This window comes from Echinops telfairi, unplaced genomic scaffold (genome assembly GCF_000313985.2).
Source record: "Echinops telfairi isolate 266 unplaced genomic scaffold, ASM31398v2 ScPeMD7_7;HRSCAF=31, whole genome shotgun sequence".
In the NCBI taxonomy this organism is placed as follows: Eukaryota; Metazoa; Chordata; class Mammalia; order Afrosoricida; family Tenrecidae; genus Echinops; species Echinops telfairi.
Window position 1 is genome coordinate 28,787,367 of NW_022103904.1, and position 23,594 is coordinate 28,810,960.

Consider the following 23,594-nt stretch of genomic DNA (forward strand, 5'->3'; position numbering starts at 1 on the left):
ACTAATGGGTGAGTATATGGATATTAGAAAGAATAGGGCAGATCTACATATATGGATATGGAATGATACTCAAGAGCTATTCATGAGTTTAAAAAGCTAGAGAGGTCTGCAGGGCTGGCCCCAACCCCAGCTATGTGGACACCCTCGCCCCTCAGAAGAAGGCACTTCAGAGGACAGCACTGGGGCTACAGCTTGGGGTGAGGGGCACGTCGGATTAGAGGACACGGGAGAAACAAAAAGGGATGGAGATGGAGGAGAGGACATCCTAGCCCACCAAGCCCCGAGGACGATATTCCTGCTCGGAGCAGACAAGACTCGGGGAGGGCCTTACGGCTGGCCCCACCACGGGACACAGCATCCTGCACTGAACCATGACGCTATGGGGGACAGCACTGGAGACACAGTGCGGGAATAGTTCATGGTCCGGCCCCATGACGCTGGGGCGAGGCACTGAGGGCATGCAGCAGAGCAGCAGGGGGAGCAGACTGATGAAATCCCCGGGGAATACCAAAAATAGACTTTGGAAACAGAATGTGGCACCCCATCAGACTTGACTGGAAAACACACATAAAAGCCAACAAATAGACTTTGAACTATTTATAGGCCTTTCCATTTTTGTCAGTGGCTTTCTTTTTCTTTTTGTTATTGTTATTTTGTTTTTGTTTTGTTGTTTTTGACTTCCTTTGTTGTTTTAGTTGACGTTGCCTGGTTTTTTCACTTAGTAATGTATCTGCATATCTATCTGGGTAAAATAGGAGGGATAAATAATTTGGAGATGAAAAGAATGGGACCAATGGTTCCGGGGGGATAGGGGAGAAGGGAGGTGGGAGAAAAGAGGGTGGGAGGGAACCAACCCAGGGACAAGGGAAGAAGAAGTGAACTAACATCAATGGAAGAAAGGTTGTAGGATGCCTAGTGGGGCTTAATCAATGGCAATGTAGCAGCGAGGAACTACTAGCCAAATGAAGGCCAAACATGATGGTGGGTCAAGGGGAAAGTAAAAGGAAATAGAGGAAAGAACCAGGAGGCAAAGGACATTTATAGAGGCATAAATACAGGCATATACAGATATATATCAAGAGGGGAATAGAATTAAGTACTCATATCTATATGTTAAAAATTAAGGTTGAAGGTGGACATTGGGCTTCAACTCAAGTATTCCCTCAACACAAGAACACTTTGTTCTAACAATCTGGCATTCTGTGATGTTCACCTTCCTGACACGATCACTGAAGACAAAATGGGTGCATAAGCAAATGTGGTGAAGAAAGCTGATGGCACCCAGCCATCAAAAGATACAGCATCTGGGGTCTTAAAGGCTTGAAGATAAATAAGCAACTATGTAGCTCAGAAGCAACAAAGCTCACATGGAAGAAGCACGCCAGCCTGTGTTATTATGAGGTGTTGATGGGATCAGGTAACAGGCATCTAAGACACAAAACAAAATCATACCCAATGTGAATGGGCAGGGGAAGGGGCATGGAGTGGAGACCCAATGCCCATCTGCAGACAATTGCACATCCCCTCACCGAGGGGTCACAGGGAAGAGATGAGCCAGTCAGGGTGCAGTATAGCTTTCCTCTAGCTCTTTGGTGCTTCCTTCACCCCACTATCATGACACCTCAATTCTACTTTACAAATCAAATTAGACTAGAGCATGAACACTGCTACAGATAAGAGCCCACAACACAGGGAATCCAGGATAGATAAACCCCTCAGGGCCAACAATGAGAGTAGAGATTCCAGGAGGATTAGGGGAGAAAAGGGGAATTGATCACAAGGATCAATTTATAACCCCCTCCCAGGGGGATGAATAATGGAAAAGTGGGTGAGGGGGCGACGGAGGAGGATGTAAGATATGGAAATAATAATCTATAATTTATCAAGAGTTCATGAGGGAGGGAGGGGCAAAAATGGGGAGCTGATATTAGGGGCTCAAGTGGGAAGAGAATGCTTTGAAAAAGATTAAGGCGGCATATGTGCAAATGTGCTTGACACACTGGATGAATGTATGGATTGTGCTAAGAGATGTAAGAGCCCGCAATAAAAGTATTTTTTTTTAAAAGAGTAACACGAAGGAAAGAAAAAAAGCTAAGTGCATCACTGATGACAACATGGGTGCATAAGTAAATGTGGTGAAGAAAGTGAATGGTGCCCAGCTATCAAAAGATCTAGCAACTGGGGTCTCAAAGGCTTAAAGTTAAACAAGCAGCCATCTAGCAGAGAAGCAACAAGCCCACATGGAAGAAGCACACCTGCCTGTGTGATCATGAGGTGTTGAGAGGATCAGGTATCAAAATATCCAAAGCAAACAAGCATATCGTTGTGAATGAGGGGGGTTGGAGTGGAGAACTATATCTCATCTGTAGACAATTGGATATCCCCCCACAGAAGGGTTATGGAAGAGACAATTAATTCAACCAGGGTGCAGTATAGCACCGATGAAACACACATCATTCTTCTGGCTCCTGAGTGCTTCCTCCTCCCCCCTCCCCCCACCCCACTATCATAACCCAGTTCTACCTTTCAAATCTGGCTAGACTGGAGTGCACACATTGGTACAGATAAGAACTCTCAACACACGGAATTCAGGACAGATAAAGCCCTCAGGAACAGTAGTGGGAGTAGTGATATCATGAGGGTAGAGGGATAGTGGGGGAGGGGGGGAAGGAGGAGAAAGGGGGAACCCATCACAAGGTTGGATATATAGCCTACCCCTCAGGGGGACAAATAACAGAAATGTGGGTGAAGGGAGACAAGGGACAAAGAAAGACACAAAACAACAACAACAATATATAATTGATCAAGGATTCATGAGGGTAGGAGGGTGCAGGAAGGAGGGGATAAAAGAGGAGCTGATACCAAGGGCTCAAGTAGAAAGAAATGTTTTGGAAATATTGATGGCAACATATGCACAAGTGTGGTTAATACAATTGAATGGTGGATTGTCATAAGATTTTTAAGAGCCCCCAATAAAACTATATATATGCTAGGTGCAGAATCATGTGTGAGAAGACCATGCACCAGAAAAGGCATGCACACACATATCTCACACATGCACAAATATGTGCATACACGCATCATTCATACATGTGAGGACAATGGTGTTCAGCAGCAGAATTCTAACCTTTCCTACGATTTTATTTCAAGTCAAAGCACCTGGTGAGTAGTCACCACCTGTCTTGTGAGTCTGCGTGCTGTTACGGCACTGTGTTCCAGCAGCGCTTCCCGACTAAGATGGACCAGGAAGACAGGCTTGACGACCTATTTCTCAAACTCAGCCAATGGAAATTCATCATTCTGTAATGCATGAGACGGCCTTGAGTGGTGGGTAATTAATTCACCCTCAGCAACACCACCAACGATGAGCTATATGTGTAGGGCCCATGGACACAAGTGCCAGGAGGGAAACATGACATTGCCAAACTTGTCTCTGGAGAAGGGAGAGTACTCATTCAACTTACTGCCACTGAGTCAGTTCAGGCTCATAGCAACTCTGTAAGACAGAGTAGAACTGCCCTATGGGCTTCCGAGGCCGTAAATCCTTAAGGGAACAGACAGCTTCATCCTTCTCCTGAGGAGCAGCTGGTGGTTTCAAACCGCTGACTTTGAGGGTGGCAGCCCAATGCGTAACCATCCACTGTGCTTCCAGGGCTCCAGAATTCCACCCTTGGGTGCTATTCAGAAAAGTTCTGTTCCTTTGGTGTGAAAGCACGGTGATCTCATACAAGAGTTGTCCTTTGGGGAGGGACTCGTTTTACGCAGAAAAGGAGGCAGAGCAAAGAGGGGAAGACAAATCAACGGACCGAGCTCGGCAGTATTAACTTGCATGAAGGGAATGATAGCAACCCACACGGAGAAAAGACAAGTCAAAGAAGGTGCAGGTAGGTTTGAGAAATACTTCAAGCTGTTGAATACAAAATTGGTGACCTAAAATATGAACTTCCAACTAATTAACAATAAAAAATTGTTTTTAAAAATGCCACAAAATATTGTTTTCCCTTGTACTTATATATATATTTTCAATTCAAAGAGGCTAAATGGTTTTACAATTAATAACACAAGCTAAGTTGTTGTGCTTCCTGAGATGGCCGTTTTTGAAAAGAGAGAGAACCTAGCATTTAAGACGTGAGTGACCATTCATTTTATAAGGTGGTCATTAAATGTCAAGCACATTTCCCTGGGTGTGGGGGCATCTGAGTTGAGAAAAGATGCAGCCCAGAGCCTTGGAAAGGCATCCCGACAGCATCCATGTGTAGAAGAGGAGGCATCCCGACAGCATCCATGGGTAGAAGAGGAGGCATCCCGACAGCATCCATGGGTAGAAGAGGAGGCAGACCAACTTCCAGGGCTCCTCTCCAGTCTAGACAAGCCGAGAGAAAACACTGGCCCCAAGGCCCCCTCCTGGCAGTGGGAACACTGCTAGACACAAACAGAGAGCAACCAGGCTCCTTTGCTGGACTGACACAGTATTCTCTTGCCCTTGATCACAACTCCCCCCTGAGCTCTGGCTTTTTTCCATAGACACAGTTGCGCTCGCAATGATCACGGGGTCATCTGCCTTAGAGAATGTTCCAGAAGAGGCAAAAACAGAACAGCAAGAGGAACTTCTGGAAACTCTGCCAGCTCGCTCGATGTGAGTGGACTCTTTGCAGTGGCTCCTGGAGAAACGAAGCTGCCGCAGACGTGTAAGGATGTCTTTGTACTAGGGCCTTGTTCCAGAGAACTTGTATTCAAAAAGGTGTTTTATTTGCTTTTTCCTTTCAATGAAAGAAATGATCAACTTTAGCTTATCCTGATTCTCACCCCCATTAAGAAAACAAACGCACTGCCATTGAGGCGATGCCAATGCACAGCGACTCTACAGGACAGGGTCGAACTTCCCCTGTGAGCTCCTGGGAAGGTAACTCTTTCCAGGAGCGGAAAGCCCCATCTTTCTCCAGAGGAGCGGCTGGTGGTGTCAAACCGCTGACTTTGCGGCTTACAGCCAAACTCACAACCATTACGCCCCCAGGGCTCCTATGCCCAATAAAGAACATTCCTCACAAGAAAGGCCCTCTTTCGTTCAGAGAATGCATTCTGAACACCTGGTCTCTGTGCTGTCCAATTTTAAAATTGTGCCTTGGTGTTTATTAAGCTTCTTTAAGTAATGGGCAGGGAGAATACAGAACTGCTACTGTAAACAGAGGCAGCACCTGTCACAGACTTTTGGCCTAGGGTGGAAAAAGATTAATATAACTGGGCTACAGAAGTATTTATGACCTGTAATTATTTATTCATAAGTTATTTATGACCATTGATCTGAATTTTACCGTAAAAAAGACCATCCAAATTATTTTTGGACACACCTACCACATAAACACGGCTACTTGAGTGTACATAAATTTACCTGGAATGTCACTTATCCATATGCAAACAAGCTACATTTCATAGATAATTTCTTACTCAAGTGCCACAGCGTGGGGAGAATAACCTTACAGTGGGGAATCCTTCAAAATGTGCCCCTGTTTTCAGCTTGGATGTGAGCTTCAACTTTCTAGACTAAATTGAAAAAATCAAAGGCATATGCCAAAGTCACAATCTTCTCTTCAGGGGACCTTCTAAGAGGTGTGGTCCCTGAGCCTAGCTCCACAGCCGTGCTCCTGTGGGCCACCGCCAAGGCCAATGTTCTCTTCATGGCATAGTTCATAGGGTTTCATGCGGAGAAAAGCCTTTCTCCTAGCAGTGCTGACCCCTCCCCACAATCTCCCTGGTCCTGGGAAGGAAGGGCTCTGTGTCTCTAAACCTGGGGTATGTTTCCAGTCGGCCCAAACTTATCAGCCATGGGTGGTTGGCCTCCACCTATACCAGCTTCCCTGTTCATGCACATCATCCCATTTTGGTACCAACAAAGAAGAAAAGGTTTATTTCTCCTTCCGTCTCAGTGAGATCCCGATGCCTGGACTCAATCTCTAAAGTCCCAAGGCCCTTCCTTTTAAACGTGATCATTTATGAAATTCCTAGTGGTATTTCCTCAATAGTTTTATCACTCTCTGAACTTCCTCTTCTGTGAACTGTCTACATCTGTTACCGTTGGTTCCAATTGGGGTGTCTTACTTTTGAAACCAATTTGTATCTTCGGGACGTCAGCCGATTTGTGTTGCAACAAGCTGTGCTACAAATATTTCTTCATAGTCTGTTTACACTGTGGCTTTACGAGGACTCTTTCTGAACAAAACTTCCAAAGTTTTACAAAGCGCAGGGCTTCCATCTTTTCTGGTAAGAACCTGGCTAGCTTAAAAAGGTCTTCCTCAGCCCCAGCCTCCCTCAGTTGTACACATATTCTCCAAAATGTCATTTTTAAATGTGACATTACAACCTGTTATCCCAACGACAATGTCTATAATTGATGTAAGGTTGAAGGTCTACATTTGTTTCCCCTTGTAGAGTTTGCTAGATCACTGTACTCACATTATTTATTTAAAAACAGTAAGTCATTCTTTTGCTACGATATTGAAATGCCTCATCTTACATGTATTGTTGCTAGTTGCCACTGACTTGACCCTGACCCACGGTGAGCCCTTGCACAATGGAATGAAGCACTTCCCGATTCCTGTCATCAGAAGCAGATTGGACCGTAATGATCTAGAGTGTTTTCACTGAGCGATTTTCAGAAGTAACTCTCCAGACTTTTCTTTTTAGTCTTAGTCTAAAAACTCTGTTGAGGAACCGGCAGGGGGAAAAATGTACAGACAGCACAGTTCTCGGGCTGAGGGCCAGATGCCCTGGCAAGAGCCAGGTTAAACATCATGATGCATACATCATGAGACCAAAAGAAAAAAAAGAAACAAAGAAAGAAAGAAAAGAAAAACATAAAAAAAAGATGCAGATAGTACCTGGGCAAAACATATCTTCCATCTGCCCCTCATATGCCTGTCCCTCTCACAGAGGGATTGGGGAAGAAAAAAGAAGGCAATGGGGGAGCAGGGCACTAATCCACGCAAGGGGAGGCTATTGTTTATGTCTCCACAGGAAAGGGAGAGAGAGAAGCCCTCATTCCAGTGCACCAGGCTTTGAGGGCGATGCTCCTGCTTGGAGCAGCTAGATCTCAGAGGACTGCAGGGCCGGCCTCAGCTGGAGACATGATGTCCCCTCCCTAGACGACAGCCCTACAGCGGATAGCACTGAAGACACAGCTTGGGGACTGTGACCGGTCTGACCTGTCCACATGGGGGCAAACCAGGAGGGGAGTGATTGCAGCAGATCAACAGACCAGCAATGGGAGCAAAGCCAGGAAGTCCCTGAGGAATCTTGATTGTAGACTTCTGACTTGGGGGAGGTGGGAGGGGGGGCAGAGCTTGGCCCCTGATGCTTCCGTGTGTGTGTGTGTGTGTGTGTGTGTGTGTGTGTGTGTGTGTGATATGTGCCCCTCCCCCTCTCCACAGGGCTGGAAACACAGGCTCTCACCAGTCAAAGAAGTAGGAGTTAAACATGCCGAAGACTCTAAGCTGCAAATCTGTCCCCATGTTCCTTTGAAACCACAAGTTTCTCTGTGGATCTGTTTTTTTCAGTAAGAATGATAAACAGCAAGAAACACACCAGCTTGTGTGATCATGATGTGTTGATGGGATCAGGTATCAGGCATCAAAGACCCAGAACAAAAAATCATATCATTTGAATGAGGGGAAGTGTGGAGTGGAGACCCAAAACCCATCTGCAGACAATTGGACAACCCCTTACAGAAGGGTCACAAGGAAGAGACGAGCCAGTCAGGGTGCAGTATAGCACCGATGAAACATACAACTTTCCTCTAGTTCTTTAATGCTTCCCCTCCCCTCCACTATCATGACCCCAATTCTACCTTCAAATCTGGTTAGACCAGAGCACGTACACGGGTACAGATAAGAGCTGAAACACAGGGAATCCAGGACAGATAAGCCCCTCAGGACTGACATTGAGAGTAGTGATACCAGGAGGGGAAGGGGAAGGTTGGGGGGAGAAAGGGAGAACTGATCACAACGATCTACATATAATCCCCTCCCAGGGGGGTGGACAACAGAAAAGTGGGTGAAGGGAGACATTGATCAGTGTAAAACATGAAAAATAAAATAATAATAATTTATCAATTATCGAGAATTCACGAGGGAGGGAAAACAATGAAGAGCTGATACCAAGGGCTCAAGTAGAAAGAAAATGTTTTGTGAATGATGATGACAACGTATGTACACATGTGCTTAACACAATGGCTGTACGTGTGGATTGTGATAAGAGTTGTACAAGTCCCCAATAAAATTATTTTTTTAAAGAGCTGTATAAAATGATAAAAAAGAATGATAAATAGCTCTTTTTTTTTGGAGGGGGGCCAATCCTTAAAAAGAAGCAAAGAGAGGGATAAATCTGATTATTCCAAACGGATCATCTTCGTAAAGTGGAGCAGTTCAAAGATTCACAAAGTCTATGAAATAGAGGTGATAGCAGCCTGGAGGAGAGGCCTGAGCTGGGGGAAGTCCTCCAGGCAGTGGTGCCAGGTAGGGCTGGAGGAGCTGGTGGGACCTTTGGGGTCATAAAGGCTTGAAGTAAACAAGGGACCGTCTAGCAGGGACGCAACAAAGCCCACATGGGAGAAGCACACCAGCCTGTGTGATCATGAGGTGTCGATGGAAACAGGTATCATAAATTTAAAAACAAGCCATCAGATTGATGGGAAAGGAGTGTAGACAAAGGGGAGACACAAAACCCACCTGTAAGGTAATTGGACAGTTCCTCACAGAAGGACCCCTGGAAGGGAAGATATCTCCAGGGTGCAGTATAGAACTGATGAACCTCCCCTTACTATTATGGTCTTAGTTTCAACTTATGAATCTTATGAGATCTGTGTACAATTAAGGTCATTTGGTGCATGAAATCCAAGATAGATAAACCCTTCCGAAATAAGTAAAGGGAGTAATGATTCCCTGAGGGTACAGGGGGTGGGGGGATTGATAGCAATGATGACTGTATAACCGCACTCAAGGGGAACAAATAACAGAATTGTAGGTGAACGTATACATTGGATAGTGTAAGATATGGCAATAATAATAATAAATATCATAAGGGTTCCTGGGGCATAGGGTGAGGGAGGGAGGGGATAAAGGGGAGCTGATATCAGAGTTTAAGAAGAAAGAAAATGTTTTGAAAATGATGGTGGCAGCAACTGTACAATTATGCTTGATCTAATTGAATTGTGGATTGTTTTGATATCTGTAAGAGTTCCCAATAAAATGATTTACAAAATAATTAAACCTGCACAGCTACACAGTAAATTGCAATCCTCACTGTGCATACAGGGGACTGGCAACAAATCAGGCCTAGGTCTTTCACATGGAAGGAGAAAATTCAACCCCTCAACCACCAATATCCCACACACATTAAATTCCTAGATATACTTAGTTTATATTTAATCTCCTTTTTCTGTTTCATTGATAATATATTAATGTGCTTGTGACATGTTAGCATATATACACATAGATAACTGATATTTACATATGAGGGTAAGTAAAGTAGTATTACTATGAAGTCACAAAAATTTCTATTTAAAAAAATCGAAATGGTATGTACACTTTTTAAATGGCAGTAGCTAACTCTTCCCTGAAGAATTCTGTGTTTTACAACTTACACGATGTCAACATGGCAGACTTGATATCCTCAAAGAACTTAAACCATGTTCTTTCTCAAGAAGCTGAAATCTGAAGGGGCAAGATCAGGTGTATAAGGTTTATGGGATAAAGGTTCCCATCACAAGTCTTATAGGACAGACTTCCGTACTCCCCCTCTCTGCAGCCCGCTCCTATCTTAGGCAGCACTCTGCGCCCAGTCGTTTCTCTGGACGTGGTAGCTCGTAGAATCATTGGACTCCAAACTGCAGACTGGACTTATCTGTATGCCACAAGTGTGTCATGAGCTCATGTGTGGTTCTCAGTCAAATATGGGCAACGCTGGCATTTGAATAGGGAAAAGAAGGGGACAGCACAGTGATAGAGTGTTTCCCCTTTGGGGGAGGGGTTTGGGGAGGGACCTACAAAAGAAGCCAGACCCAACTATCTCTTCTTTCCCAGCACCAACATACCGGTCTCGGTGCCTGAACGCTGACGGCCTCTGGTGGTGAAAAACGAAATATGCTTTGTTTTAACTCCATTTTCATTTCTGTAGGGGAAAAAAATTTAAAGTAAAACATTGAGGAAAGCACACAGACATAACTTTTGGGGGGTGAGGTTCCATGATGCTGCAAAAGGGAGGAAATTCTGCTATCTGGATGTTGGAACCTCCAACAGCTTAGGCAGAAGTGTAGGCAGCCTGCTGATTACCCTCTTGGCGCCCACCTTGGCACCATCAGTGGTTCCCATTCTTGAGCTCTTCTCCCTCAGGCAGGTGTGAGCTCTTCTATGGCGGGCAGAATGCCTATTTCAATGGCTGTCACTGTTCACTGCTCACTGAAACAAGTTTTCTCTGGGATAGAATTTCCACTGAGAAACCTCTAGCCAATGACTCAGGGAGGCTGGTCTCCAGGGGCCAGAGGGCCAAGAGGGTACATCCCCACTTTTATATCTCATCTAGGTAGAACCATCATTTAGGCAGAAGTTAAAAATGGGAATGTGTGGGAGTCTTTAAAAATGAGAAGAGTTGATGGGATCGGGTAATAGGCACCAGAAGACCCCAAACAAACATTGTGGAGAATGAGGGGGGTCCTAGCAGAGACCAAAAACCCACCTGTAGACAGTAGGACACCCACTCACAAAAGGGTCACAAGGAAGGGACGAGTCAACCAGGGCGCAGTGAAGCGCTGATGAAACACACAATATTCCTCTAGTTCTTTGAGGCTTCTTCACCCCCACTATACAGACCCCAGTCCTGCCTTTCAGTTCTGGCTAGACCAGAGCATGTACACTGGTACAGATAAGAGCTCACAACACAGGAATCCAGGTCAGATAAACCCCTCAGGAACAGAAATGGCAGTAGCCATACCAGGAAGGTAAGGAGGAGGAGGGGAGGAAGGGGCAACTGATCGCAATGATGGATGCATGATCTCCCCCAACCCAGGGGTAAAGGGAGACAGTGGTCGGTGTAAGATATGAAAACAATAATAATTTATCATTTATCAAGGAGGTGGGGGAGAGAGAGAAAAGAGGAGCTAATACCAAGGGCTCAAATAGAATGTAAATGCATAGAAAACGATGATGGCAACATATGTACAAATATGCTTGATACAGTAGATGTATGGAATGCTGTAATAGTTATAAGAGCCCCCAATAGAATGATTTGATAATAAATAAAAAATGAATAGAAGATGAACCCCATCTTCAGGGTCTGTACAACTTGGTCACACACATCTTTTAAGGCAGTGGTTCTCAACCTGTGGGTCGTGACCCGTTTGGGAGTTGAACGACCCTTGCACAGGGGTCGCCTAAGAACATCGGAAAACACATATTTCCGATGGTCTTAGGAACTGAGGCACCGCTCCTCTATCCGTCTCCAGGCGGGTCCGCCCACATGCAGAGACACCCACATACAAGTACCTGGTGTGAAGACTGTTACCCATACTACACCATGCTTCAAGACAAAATTTCATTTCTTTTTAATTAGAAATAAATATTTCACAATATATAATTACATATTGTCTTTGTGATTAATCACTATGCTTTAACTATGTTTAATCTATAACAATGAAAATACATCCTGCATATCAAATATATACATTATGATTCATAACAGTAGCAAAATGACAATGATGAAATAGCAACGAAAATAATTTTATGGTTGGGGGGGAGTCACCACAACATGAGGAACTATATTCAAGGATCGCGGCATCAGGAAGGTCGAGAAGCACTGTTTTAAGGTGTGCTGCTATAAACTTACTTTCCGAGTTGGTTTCTGGAGAGATCTAGGGTTTTGAGTTGCTTGCAGGTCCACTTGTCCTGAGGTGGTAGTGTTCTCAGCTGGTTTCCCTGTAGCCTCAAGAACATCAGAGCCTGAGGGAGAGAGTCACGAACGCCCTTGAGGGCAACTGCAGAGCAACCCACCGCGCTGACACCGTGCGGCCACACCATCAGAACCGACTGTTACTCAGACTCCAACAGTATGGGGGCCAATAGTTTCCTGACTCCTCACAACGTTATATAAAACAAACCAGGCATAACACATGATCTATCTCCAACTACCTGTCACTTGATTCTAATTCAGAGCAGATGTTAATTTCCCCCTCAAAATCAAGAAGGGGCCATTGTTCTAGTAAAGAGTCCAAGTGCTTCTCAGTTTTAAGGATTCTTAAGCACGATGATCACTTATGGACCAGTGAGGGTCTCTGGGGATATAATACCACCACCCGGGAGCTCACTCAGGACAGTCCAAGGTGATTAACATTGTCTCTCCCTCTGCTGGCCAACTCGGGCACTGCAGGGCTCCTGAGCTGGGCAGGAGGGATAGGGGGGTGTCACTGGGAGCCAAGAGGAACGGTGCAGGCACTTCTCAGTCATGTGATACACAGCTGTGGCCTGGTCCTTTGACTGCACTCCGTGATCTGGAGCTATGGGTACGTGGAGGTCCTGGGGACAGTTGGTGTTGCCAAGGCTGCGCCCTTGGACTTCCATCATGCGTGATTAAAGAGAGGACACAAAGCATATGGAAACTCCTTCTTAATAACTTCAGCATTGCCATGACCACTGAGGCAGCCTCAGAAGGGCTGTCAGGCTGTGTATTAACCATATGAACCCCAGGTGGCCTCTGTTACCTTTCTAATTAAAGGGGGTTGACGTCCACCCCTTGCCATGAGCATCAGCCCCTGAGTGAATACCTGTGGTGGCACCGCCTGTCAGCACACCTCTATAGAGGCCCTGTTGTGTGCCAGGTCATTTCCCCTATCCCTTTTGGGAGGAAGAGACCACCAGCCAAGATCTGATGCCCACAGAGTAAAGTAGTGAGGTCAAGGGGTCTTCTCATGGTTTGCTGCTTCAGTGCTGTCAGGCTGTAAGGACACCGCATCTGCCAGGTGTGGATGTGAGATGAGCATGCACAGACTCAGGATAGAGACGCTGGAGGGGTTCTCCCTCAAGCGCAGGCCTTAGAGCCTCAGAGGGGTTGATGTGACTTACGGCACTTCTTTGTTTGGTGAAGGTCAGGCTTCTTGTTTCCCACTAAACAAGAAGCCTTTGGGAGGAACTGTGAGCCCTCCCAGTTGGGACTGCTTCATCACTTAGGTGGTTTGCAGGCTGGCTTTCATTTCCTGACTTGAATGAGAATCCTAATGGTGGGACATCGGGAGTACCCACCATTAGGAAATGAGGGCCAGCCCAGGGCCCTGACAAGTGCTTGCTAAGGCACCACGGTAGTTCCCAACAGGGTCCTGGTGTGGACACATAGGTCACTGCCCAATCAGAGTGGTGAGGCCCGATGTCCACCCCTGATCAGCCCATGTGCTCATTACCAAGGACAGTGCTGCTTCCATCCTCAGTGATTCTTTACAGGCACCTATTCCTCTTCAACAAGCACCTTCTCAAGCGGGGAGTTTGATTCCAAATAGCCACAGTCTGAAGCTCTGGGAAACTCTCTCCAAACAAAACTTTTGAAAATAAAAGGAGACTCAAGAACCTGAGTTCTGGCCCTCTTCTAAGAAACAGAAAACCTCTACCAACTGCACGCTGGCATTCTAGAGGTGGAATCACCTCAAAGGACCTCCAAAAGGCCATAGATTCTATGCACAGTATGTGGGGGAAAAGATAGCCTTTTCAATAAATAGTGATGGAAAACTGGATCTCCAACTGCAGAAGAATGAAACAGTACCCCTGCCTCATACCATATATAAAGCGAACTCAAGGGGGATTAAAGACCTAAATATAAGCTTAGAACCACAAATCCCTTCAATTAAAAAAAGGGGCAAACTGATGGGCTCTGCTCTGCATAATAAACATTGCCCACCGTAGAGAAGACAAAATAGAGCGCTGGGGCCTCCTGAAAATACAATATATATTTGTCCCATCAAAATACTTCATCAAAAGATTGAAAAGAAACTCAGATTGAGAAAAAATATTGAGCAATGAGATATACATGATGCATCTGATGAAAAATTTTAAATCTATATAAAACTATAACATCTTAATAAGAAAAATACAAATAACCCAATCAAAAAATGGGACAAGACATGAATAGGAAACTTACTAAAGAGGGCTTCCAGGAGGCCAACAACCATATGAAGAAATGCTCGTGTTCATTAGCCACAAGAGAAATCCAAATTTAAACACAATGAAATATTACTTCACACGGACACTTTGAACAAAATTTTAAAAAACAGAAAATAAGTGCTGGAGAGGATGTGGAGAGGTTGGGATACTCATACATTGCTAGTGGGTTTGCAGAATTGGACAACACTAAGGAAAACAGTATGGCACTTCCTTACTGCAAATACAAATACCTTATTCTCCTGTAATCTCTCTACTTGGTACATACCATAAAGAAATAAAGAACAACACACAAACTGACATATGCCCATCCCTGTTTCTTGCAGTGATTTCTGCAATAGCAAAAAGATGGAGACGATCAAAACCATCTTTGTCTGTAGAGGAACGGACAAGCAAGTTGTGGAACATACACATGATGGAATATTATGCACCCTTAAAAAACAACGACAAGTCTGTCCAACACTTCACAATGCAGACAAAAGGACATTATGGTCAGCAATGTTAGTCAATCTCATAAAAATATTTTATGACACTATAGTTTTAAAGGAAGAAAGAAAAAGAAAAATGGATTTCCAGCCAAAGGAAAGGACTTTAGCGATTATGATGACGCAGGGTCTGAATGTGTGTGTGTTTGTGTGAGGGGGTGTGTGGCAAGGGGCAGGGGATTAGAAGGGAGGGTGAGTAGGAAAAGAAAAGAAAAGACAATGAAGAAGAAAATAGAACCACCTATATTGGGGTTTAATTGGATACTGTCACCAGTTTGATGAAACGGGCTATGTAAAGACATATAGTATGGTTTTCTTTGTATATGTTATGCTCTACAAATAAAAGGGGGAAAATGAATAAAAGTAAAACTGTTTTAGAAGAGGGAAACACGGGAAGAGTGTTAAAAAACCTCCAGATTTCCGACCCATCTGATGCCTCAACACCAGTTTGAGTGCTTACAAAAGGAGGGAAAGTACAATGGAGACAGATTAAATTTTTGTGTGACATACAAACTAAAAAAAGGAGGCGGCATCAAGGCAAAGCGACTTGGACAACATGGGACAGGCAAACTGCAAGGGGAACATGTGTGGGAAGGACATGCTACTTCCTACCCCACATGGGACATTGGAAGTTTGTGGGGGGTGGGTGTACATCCAGGGCCCCACACTACAGGACCCTCTCAGCCTCATGCACCCTCAGGCCAGGCCCCCTCTGGGCCTGGAAGAGACCCAGAAGGAGCAGGCAGAACAGAGGAGCACTTTTCCCCATCCCAGGAAGGCCTGGGGTTCCAGTCCATAATCTCTCCACCCCGACATAGCTGTTTCCACTCTGCCTGTTCCCTTCTGCTCAGCACCTTGTGCATGCATGACCTGCACGGGTTTGCGACTGTGGTCTGCCCTTTCATATTGCGTCACCTGGTTGCCCTCTCTCATGTGTTTCAGCTGTAGGTGGAGTTCAGTATGGAGTGAGTTACTCATGCAGGCTGACAATCAGAAGTACCGTGCTAGTAGACTTACATCAAGCTGGAAGAGTCCCAAGGGAACTTCTTTTAGTGCATTTTCTGAAAAATCCACATCCTTGAGATGATTTTTCCAAAAAACAGCCATTTTGTCTGGCAGAGACTCCAGGGCATTTTTGGATGCTTTACAACATTTCTAGGAGTTTGATAAGAAAGAGAATGAGGTGTTAATGAATTCTTTACAGGTAGTGGTGCCTAGATGGTTGTTTTCAGATTTGATGTAAAACAAAACAAAGCGAAAAAAACAACCCCCAAAAGCCATTAAAAATAGATTCTGTAACGAGCATCCTTCAGCGTTCGGGTTCCATAAATAATTAACCCAGAATTTCAAGTCCACTCTAAGGGGCCTCAGAAGAAAGGATCTACACGGTGCTGCTTGGTGCCATCGAGTCAGATCTGAGTCTTTGAACAAACCATGGCCGGATCCTGGGCCATCCTCACAATTGCTCTTAATATTGGAGACCATTGTTGTAGCTGTTCTCAAAGAGCGGAGCCTGCCTCTTTTGGACAGAACTAATTCTGTATCAGTGATGCAATCCATGTAGAAAGTTCTATGGGAGCTCCATGTGTAAGATTTAGGGGCCAGTAGCAGGCTTTTAACTGGATTACATGCCTCGGATACTTAGCTTCACTAGGTGCTCATGGATAACTGCATACCCACACCTTGAAACAATCCTGCTACCTCACAGGGCTGGTGTGATGGTTCCTTTGAAGTGCCCACTTGGCTAAGCTTTGGTTCCCACTTTTGTTTTGTTTTTTTATCTAAGACAGACTAGATGCTGCTATGAAATGGGCCCGCGAGGCTGACCACTTTGACATGCAGAGGGGGACTGCGGTATCACGATGTTGGGAATGGTACCAACCAGTGGGCAGGCCCAAGGATCTGGAAATGCCTTCAGGTTGTTTTTGGAGACATTCAGGCAAGCGAGTGACTTGAAGGAATGAAGGAAAAGCACAGGGAGTTCTGTCAATTTATTGTCAGCGATATCAAGTTCTTGTAGTTTCCGTAAACCAATCCAGTTAGTGACTGGGGGGAAAAGGATAACATGGTAAAAAAAAACAAATTCCTATCAAGAGGAAAATGAAAAATTAATCTAGATTACAGTTGATAAAACATACCATTTTCTTCCTCAAATAGTTTTTCTAAATAATTTTTCGAAGCAATCAGTTTCTGAAGTTTGGAGAGGTACAAAAATCCAATTGGCAGATGTGGCAACTTATTACCAGAAATGTCAATTTCCAGGAGCCTGCGGTTGGGAAAAACAGAGGCAGGTAATCAGTATAAAGAAGAATAGCATAACTTTTAAAATCTTCTCTATAAACAAGGAGGGGTTCTTCTTTACTTCCAGGCACAAGGCTAACTAGCATGCAATGAACATGTAGCATTTGTTTTTTATTCTTTTGGTTAACTGTTACCAGGTGCTGTGTAGATAAAAAAATAAAATGCAGGAAGTCTGAAGCAATAGCTATTATCTCTTTGCTGGATGGCTTGTTGCTGGCCAACAGAGAATACGAACTTTCTTATGCATGTGGTGGCATCCCTGGTACCAATTGCTAACTGAAAAGTTGGGGGTTTGAATCGGCCTAGAGGCATCTTGGAAGAAAGGCTTGGTGATGTACTTCTAAAACGTCAGCCATTGATTGTGTAGAACGCAACAGAAAGTGGATTGTTGCAGAACCAGTCAGGTGAAAATAACACTTTATTCAATCTCTCTTTGGACCCACTTTAAATATCTTCTGGCTTTTAATATTTCCTACTTTCTTTTTGATGGAGGTTTTTCTTTGGTTTATTAAATTAAACTATTTATTAATTTGCTTTTTTGTTTTCCAGTATATGAAATCCAGGATAGATAAATCTATAGAGATAGCTACTGAATTAATGGATTATTGGGGCATGGGAGGAGCAGCTGGAGGGAAATGGGGGGCTAGTCACAAAGTGTACGAGAAGGAAGAAAGTGTTCTGGAACCGATCGGGTGATGATTAAACGGCTCTGTCTGATATAACCGAACCACTGAAGTGTACAATATCTGACTTATCCGTGTCAATAAAATTATGTTTTTAAATCAGCCATTGAAAATTTTATGGGGCACAGTTCTGCTGTGACACACATGGGGTCACAGAGCTCACTTGATGGCAGTATCCATGACAGCACAAACAGTGGGTGTCTTACGAGCTGTTAACCTGTCAGAACCTGGGAGCTCACCCACGCAGCTGTTAAAAGATTCATGTGTGGATGGTGACTGATATGCAGAGTTTCTAGTAAGCAATTTCTCATTTTTTGCTTGTGGGGTTCATGGGTCATTACTGGCCCCAGCTCTTTCCAATACTGCCCTCTCTTTCTTCACTTAGAATCTAACCTTTTGAAATCAGCTCAAAGCCTTCATGGAATGAGGCTCTGTATGCACTTATTACATATATATGTATATGTACGTATATATATGTGTACATTACATATATAACAATGTAATTACATTACAATATATATTACATATATATGTATGTGTGTGTGTGTATATATATATCAGCAGGAAGAACATTGTTTCTTAAATCAAGCATGCTGGAAATGTTTGTTGAACCTTGTTCACTGAACTAGTTGTATAGGGTCAAATTTTCAGAAGTATATTATTACTGTAGTTATTCACCTTCTTATCTTTCCTTTGCAAAGCTAAATACCACAGGGTAGGAGCCCACAGTTCTGAAGAGGCAGCGCGTTTCCTGTTTACCCGTGCAGTGTGCTTGGCTCTTTTCACAGTCATTCTAAGGAGCTACAATGAGTCTTGGGAAAATACTAGGAAACCAGGAACTCAAAAACAAGACGGCTGGTGACAAGAGAACTCTCTAGATGACGGATTCTGAGAATGCTAGACTAGGAGGTCCAGCCAGGGCTGTGGAGCCTGAAAGGAAGTCTTTAAAGGGACTCCTTGAAATCGGTCTGGCCGGCTTGATGACCTCAGAGATTTCCTTGCTTAACATTACGTGTAGCCTTTTAAAAAAATAAAAAAGGATGATGGCAAATCTGTGGGCAGACACACTCTGCAATCAAGCTTCCGATGCCTCATTAATTTGTAATAGAGTCGATGCTGTCACTAAATATAAAGCTCTTTACCTGCCCTTGGAAAGGGTCGCTCCTTCTCCCATACAACCTTGAGTTACTTTCCAAGGTTTCCTGGGAAAAGGCCGGAGACGCCCTCATTGTCTGTTCCAGCAGAACTATCCCTTTTTCTTTCCCATCTTGTCCCTTTTCCTTGGAGGTGGAATACAAGAAGATGTCTTCAGGCCCTTGATCCCTGGTCCAGGCCGCTTCCAGGTCTTCTCTGATTTCTGTGTGCAGACCCAGACATGGCATCTCGGGCAAGGCTAGTCCACTTGGCTGCAAGGAAGCAGCACAAACCAGGGGCCTGACTAACATCTTCCCAGATTTCTCTGTGATCATTTGAAAAAGTGGCAAGAAGCTGTTTCCTAAGAGCTGGTGCACAGGCCAGCAGAGTTTTTATTTTTTTGTAATTATAATCACCACCATTAAGTAGATTCCAAATCTTAGCAACACTCTATAGGGTTTCTGAGGTTGTAAGATTTTTTATAGGGGCAGATAAGCATCATCTCTCTCCCAAGGAAATGGCTGCTGGGTTTGAACTGCCAACCCAGCAGTTAGATGTCAAATGCTCACCCAGCAATGCCACCAGGACTACTCACTCCTTAACTATTGGTGAGATATTTGTTTCCCAAACCACAAAGTGGCACTGGGAAGCACAGGATCATGCGCCACACACCTTGAGCAGATGATCTCATCTGAGGACTGCACGCGAGGCAGCTCCCCCAGGTGGTTGTCTGCCAGGTTCAGCTTCCGGAGATTGATGAGTCCCCAGGGGATGACCGAGGGCAGGGAGGCTAGGCAGTTGGCAGAAAGGTTCAGCTCTGTGATCTGGCAGGAGATGTCTATCAGCCAGTCGAGGTCCACCCAGGGCAACTTGAGGTGGGACCACTTCACACGAAGCGCCTGGGGTTAGAGAAGAAGGAAAAGCACACTGAGGTAGGCTAAACTAGGACAGGAACGGGGCGACAATTTATTCTCATGTTCGTCTTTCTGTTCCTCCCAGTTGGAGTCCCAAGAGGTTCCAGTGCACCGGTGCCTTTCAGGTCATCTCGGTAGGGCTTCACACTTCCTCGTCCAGACTGCAGAGGGAACATGGAGCCTGAGCGTCATGCCTGACATAGGAGCCCGTTAACATCTCAGCAGTTCAGACTGGTGCAGAGGAGGCTGCCGAAGCTTGGAGGACTCGGAACCCTGTCTCGGTTTTCTGACTCCTATTATGGCTGTTCCCCTGAGGCCCCACCGTGGTACTGGGAGCACAGCCAACAATTGGGTGGTGGGGAGCAGCAAAAATTATCTGGTTAAATCTACACCAGTGGGGCATTTTCCTTTCTTCTTGATGATCAAGGAATATTTGGCTCAATTAGGATTCCAGGGCAGGAAATCAGTTTTTTGGTTTGTTTTTCTAAAGCAACTTGGAAAATTCATATAAGAAAATTTAAGGAGCATATATTTAAACAAAATGAGTGCCTCGCCCATGGGAACATGTAGCAACTCATCAGAGACTGTGGGAAGACACCTACAGCCAACAGTGGAATAATTTTGCCCTCGAAGTTGGCAGCGTTGGATGGACTTCCTGATCTGGCCACTAGGTGGAGATGTGCATCTTGTCCTCACTTCCTTAGGGATGCTGCTGCCACCTTCGGAAAGGCTGGTTGGCTTATACTCTTCTCAAAGTCCTGGTATTTGAGCCTAGGGGGTGCAAGACTGTCTTTCCCTTTTTGCCTGTGTGGCATGTCCATGACTATTTCTTCACTGGTCTGGGGAAGAGGGACAGGCATACCAGATTTGGAATCAGTAAAATAAAGTCTCAGCTAGTTTTTAAAAACAACTCTGGGGCTATTTTATTGTTTTTACTGGTGTACTCCCACAATTTTGTATTTTAAAAATTTCCAAATGACAGAAAAAATTAACTAGTGCATAAGTATCCATATACCATTCATCGAGTTCCACAAACTGTTAACAGGCTACTACATTTTCTTTCTCTACACATAACATGTAAACACATTAAAAAAAAAACTTTCTGATAAATCATTTGCAAATACATTAATAGACATCATGATACTTCATTTCTAAATACTTCAGCATGTATCTCTGAGGAACAAGAATTTTTTTTTTTTTACAGAACAATCATGTAATTACCATTTTCAGGAAATGTAACACGGGTATAATACTGTCAAACCCACACTCCATGTTCAAATATTTCCAGAGTCCCCAGAAATGTATTTCGTCACTATTTTGTTACCTGGTGCAGGATCCACTCAAGAACTATACATGGCATTCTTTTGTCATGCCTCTGCCCTTTCTTTATCTAGAAGAGTCCTCCTGTCTTTAAATATCTTTTTTGACATTGCCATTTTAAAAGTCAGTCAAGGTGTACTGCTGAATAATGTGCAATTTGAATTTATGCAATTGTTTCCCAAGGTTCAGATGCAAGTTTCTCAAGTTGAGCTCTTTTGACAAAAATCTCATAAAGCTAAGGTCGAGTCTTTCGGATTGCATTCTATCCAGAGGCACAACAGGTTGTTCTGTTAATGGTAGCAGTGACGTTGACCACTTGGTTAAGGTGATGTCTGTCAGAGACCTCCTTTGTGAAGGGACATTTTACTATTTATTATTAATCAGCAATCCATGTTCAATATCCTCAGACCTTGTGATAAGCTCATTTTCCAACATTGTTTCATTCCATGATTTTAGTATCCATCATTGCTCTTCCTGGCCTAAATCAATCTGTACAGTGGTAGTTGCAACCAAAACTCACTGCCATTGAGCCAGTTCCTACTCATAGCAACCGTGCAGGACAGGGTAGAAGTGCCCCTGTGGATTTATGAGACTGCAACTTTTACAGGAATTGAAAGTCTCACCTTTCTCTTGCAGAGTTGTGGGAAACAGAAAGATTTCTCCCAAGTTGTCTCCCCCAAACATATGTGTGACTTAGGACACTGCTTGCAGCTAATGGTAAATGATCGTCAAGTTACCTCCCTGAAGGCAGTCAGTTGCCAAACTACTGTCTGTCCCACCACAAGTAGGGCCCACTTCCTGCTGTTAAGGACAATGGGCTACTTCTCCCTAAAGGCTTGCTGCCATCAGTCTGGTCCTTGTAGATGAGGTTTACACCCTACTGATAATGGTTCTATGGAGATCCAGAGAACAGGTCAAACCTGCTCAGTGACATCCAAAGTTAGGCTGCCATCCTGAATCTAGAGTCCGCCCATCTTGTCACACGTATACCCTTATTCCCTTCTCTTCCAATAGTGTATGTTCCCCCAGATCACCTCCCTCCAATTAGTGTATTACCTATAGCACAGCCCTTTCCTGTGACGTATGTCTTCACCTGTAATTAGGGGGCTTGCACATCCTCAGAGAATTTATAAGCCTTGGTTAGCAATAAATCTCTCTCCACGTGGACCACCAAGTGAGGCTGAGGTGAACATGCTACCATGAAATGTGTCTGACTCCATTATTTCAATCTCTCTTCTATCTCTCATGCTCTCTATGACTTTCCTATAATCTTTACTTATTATCGACGTACAATTGTACCTACCAGACCCATGATGATGTGTTAGGGGCTGTTTCCCTCGCACAGAGTGGCTGGTGGTTTCAAATTGTTGACCTTGCAGTCAGCAGCCCAACACCTCACTCGGTGCCACCAGGGCTCTGGTGGTTGCAAAGTGATGCGTTGTCTAACACGATCATTCCTTCTACTGTCTGGAATTTTTCTCTACAGGAATATCTTTACTTTAAGTATCTTTTACTTTACTTTTTAGTATTACAATGGGCTCGATAGATTGCTTATTCAAAGTGGTATAATTCATTATAATTATTATTTCTTTTAATTCTCAAGTGGTACCCTCCTTGGTCAGTAGGTGTACCATCAAGCAGGTCTCTATCTTCCTTGAACATATCTCTATCAGTTCTTGGTACTTTCTGAATTCTTGATAAAACAATATGTAGTCTCCTCTTGTGTTTCCATGTTCCAGTCCTGGAATTAGCCTGGTTCCCTTTAGTGGAAATGGTATTTAGAAACCAAGATCTGGGTACTAAGTATGGATATTGCTACTGGGTGTTGATGTAGGCCCCTTCACCAGACTCAGCTATATATTTAGAATGCATTGTGAAATTTCTAATTCAAATATAGCCACAGAGGGTTCTTCCTAACCTTTCCATAATTCATAATTGTTTCATTCTCCACCTTATTGCTGTTTTTAGTCAGTTATATAAGGGGGCTGAATCAGATAATGTCTAGTCACTTGGGAGCCAGGATCCTTTCTGGCTTGTGGTCCAATGAAGGACAGTGGCTTCCCTTGGGTCCAGGTAGTAATGCTCTTCAGAAGCGCTAGGGGGAAGTATAAGAGATTCAATCCAAGAATAGGTGAAGGAAGGTTGCCATGTGGGTCCTTTCAATGCCAACTTAAAGAAAGCCCTCTGTGGTAGTTACACAATCCCATGTCAACTTGATAAATAAGAATAAAGGGGTGGAGTCTGGCCTGTCAATCAGGTCACAGTCTGGTGATCCCTCCTTGTGGGTGTGATCTTCTCATGAAGATTCTGGGACTTTCTCTCTTCTGCCCTGGAGGTGGGACACACTCTCTCTCTGCTACACATTCCTGTTGACAAGCCACATGGAGCTATGCTGATGGCAGCCAGAGCCCTGGAGATACTTCCACCACCACTGGACCCACAGGACTTTCCACCCTGGGATCTTCCAGGATTTGGCATCATTGCATGTGCTGTGTGAGTCTGAAGGGGAGTTCATGGGCTAATATTGGACTTTTGGGCTAATATCAAACTTATGGACTTGATCTGAATTGG

At 44.3% G+C, this 23,594-nt stretch overlaps 1 protein-coding gene across 2 annotated transcripts in view; it reads right to left on the bottom strand.

Annotated features, from left to right (window-relative positions):
• The window catches only part of LRRK1 (leucine rich repeat kinase 1), a 218,690-nt gene that overhangs the window by 84,781 nt on the left and 110,315 nt on the right, over positions 1 to 23,594 (bottom strand). For both annotated transcript variants that reach the window (XM_045286375.1, XM_004717458.2), the window contains exons 6-11: positions 19,462 to 19,688; positions 16,810 to 16,937; positions 16,554 to 16,717; positions 15,689 to 15,826; positions 11,872 to 11,984; positions 10,085 to 10,161 (exon numbers count right to left, since the gene is read on the bottom strand). In XM_045286375.1, coding sequence (XP_045142310.1) covers positions 10,085 to 10,161; positions 11,872 to 11,984; positions 15,689 to 15,826; positions 16,554 to 16,717; positions 16,810 to 16,937; positions 19,462 to 19,688 — 847 coding nt within the window. The remainder of the gene's footprint in view (positions 1 to 10,084; positions 10,162 to 11,871; positions 11,985 to 15,688; positions 15,827 to 16,553; positions 16,718 to 16,809; positions 16,938 to 19,461; positions 19,689 to 23,594) is intronic.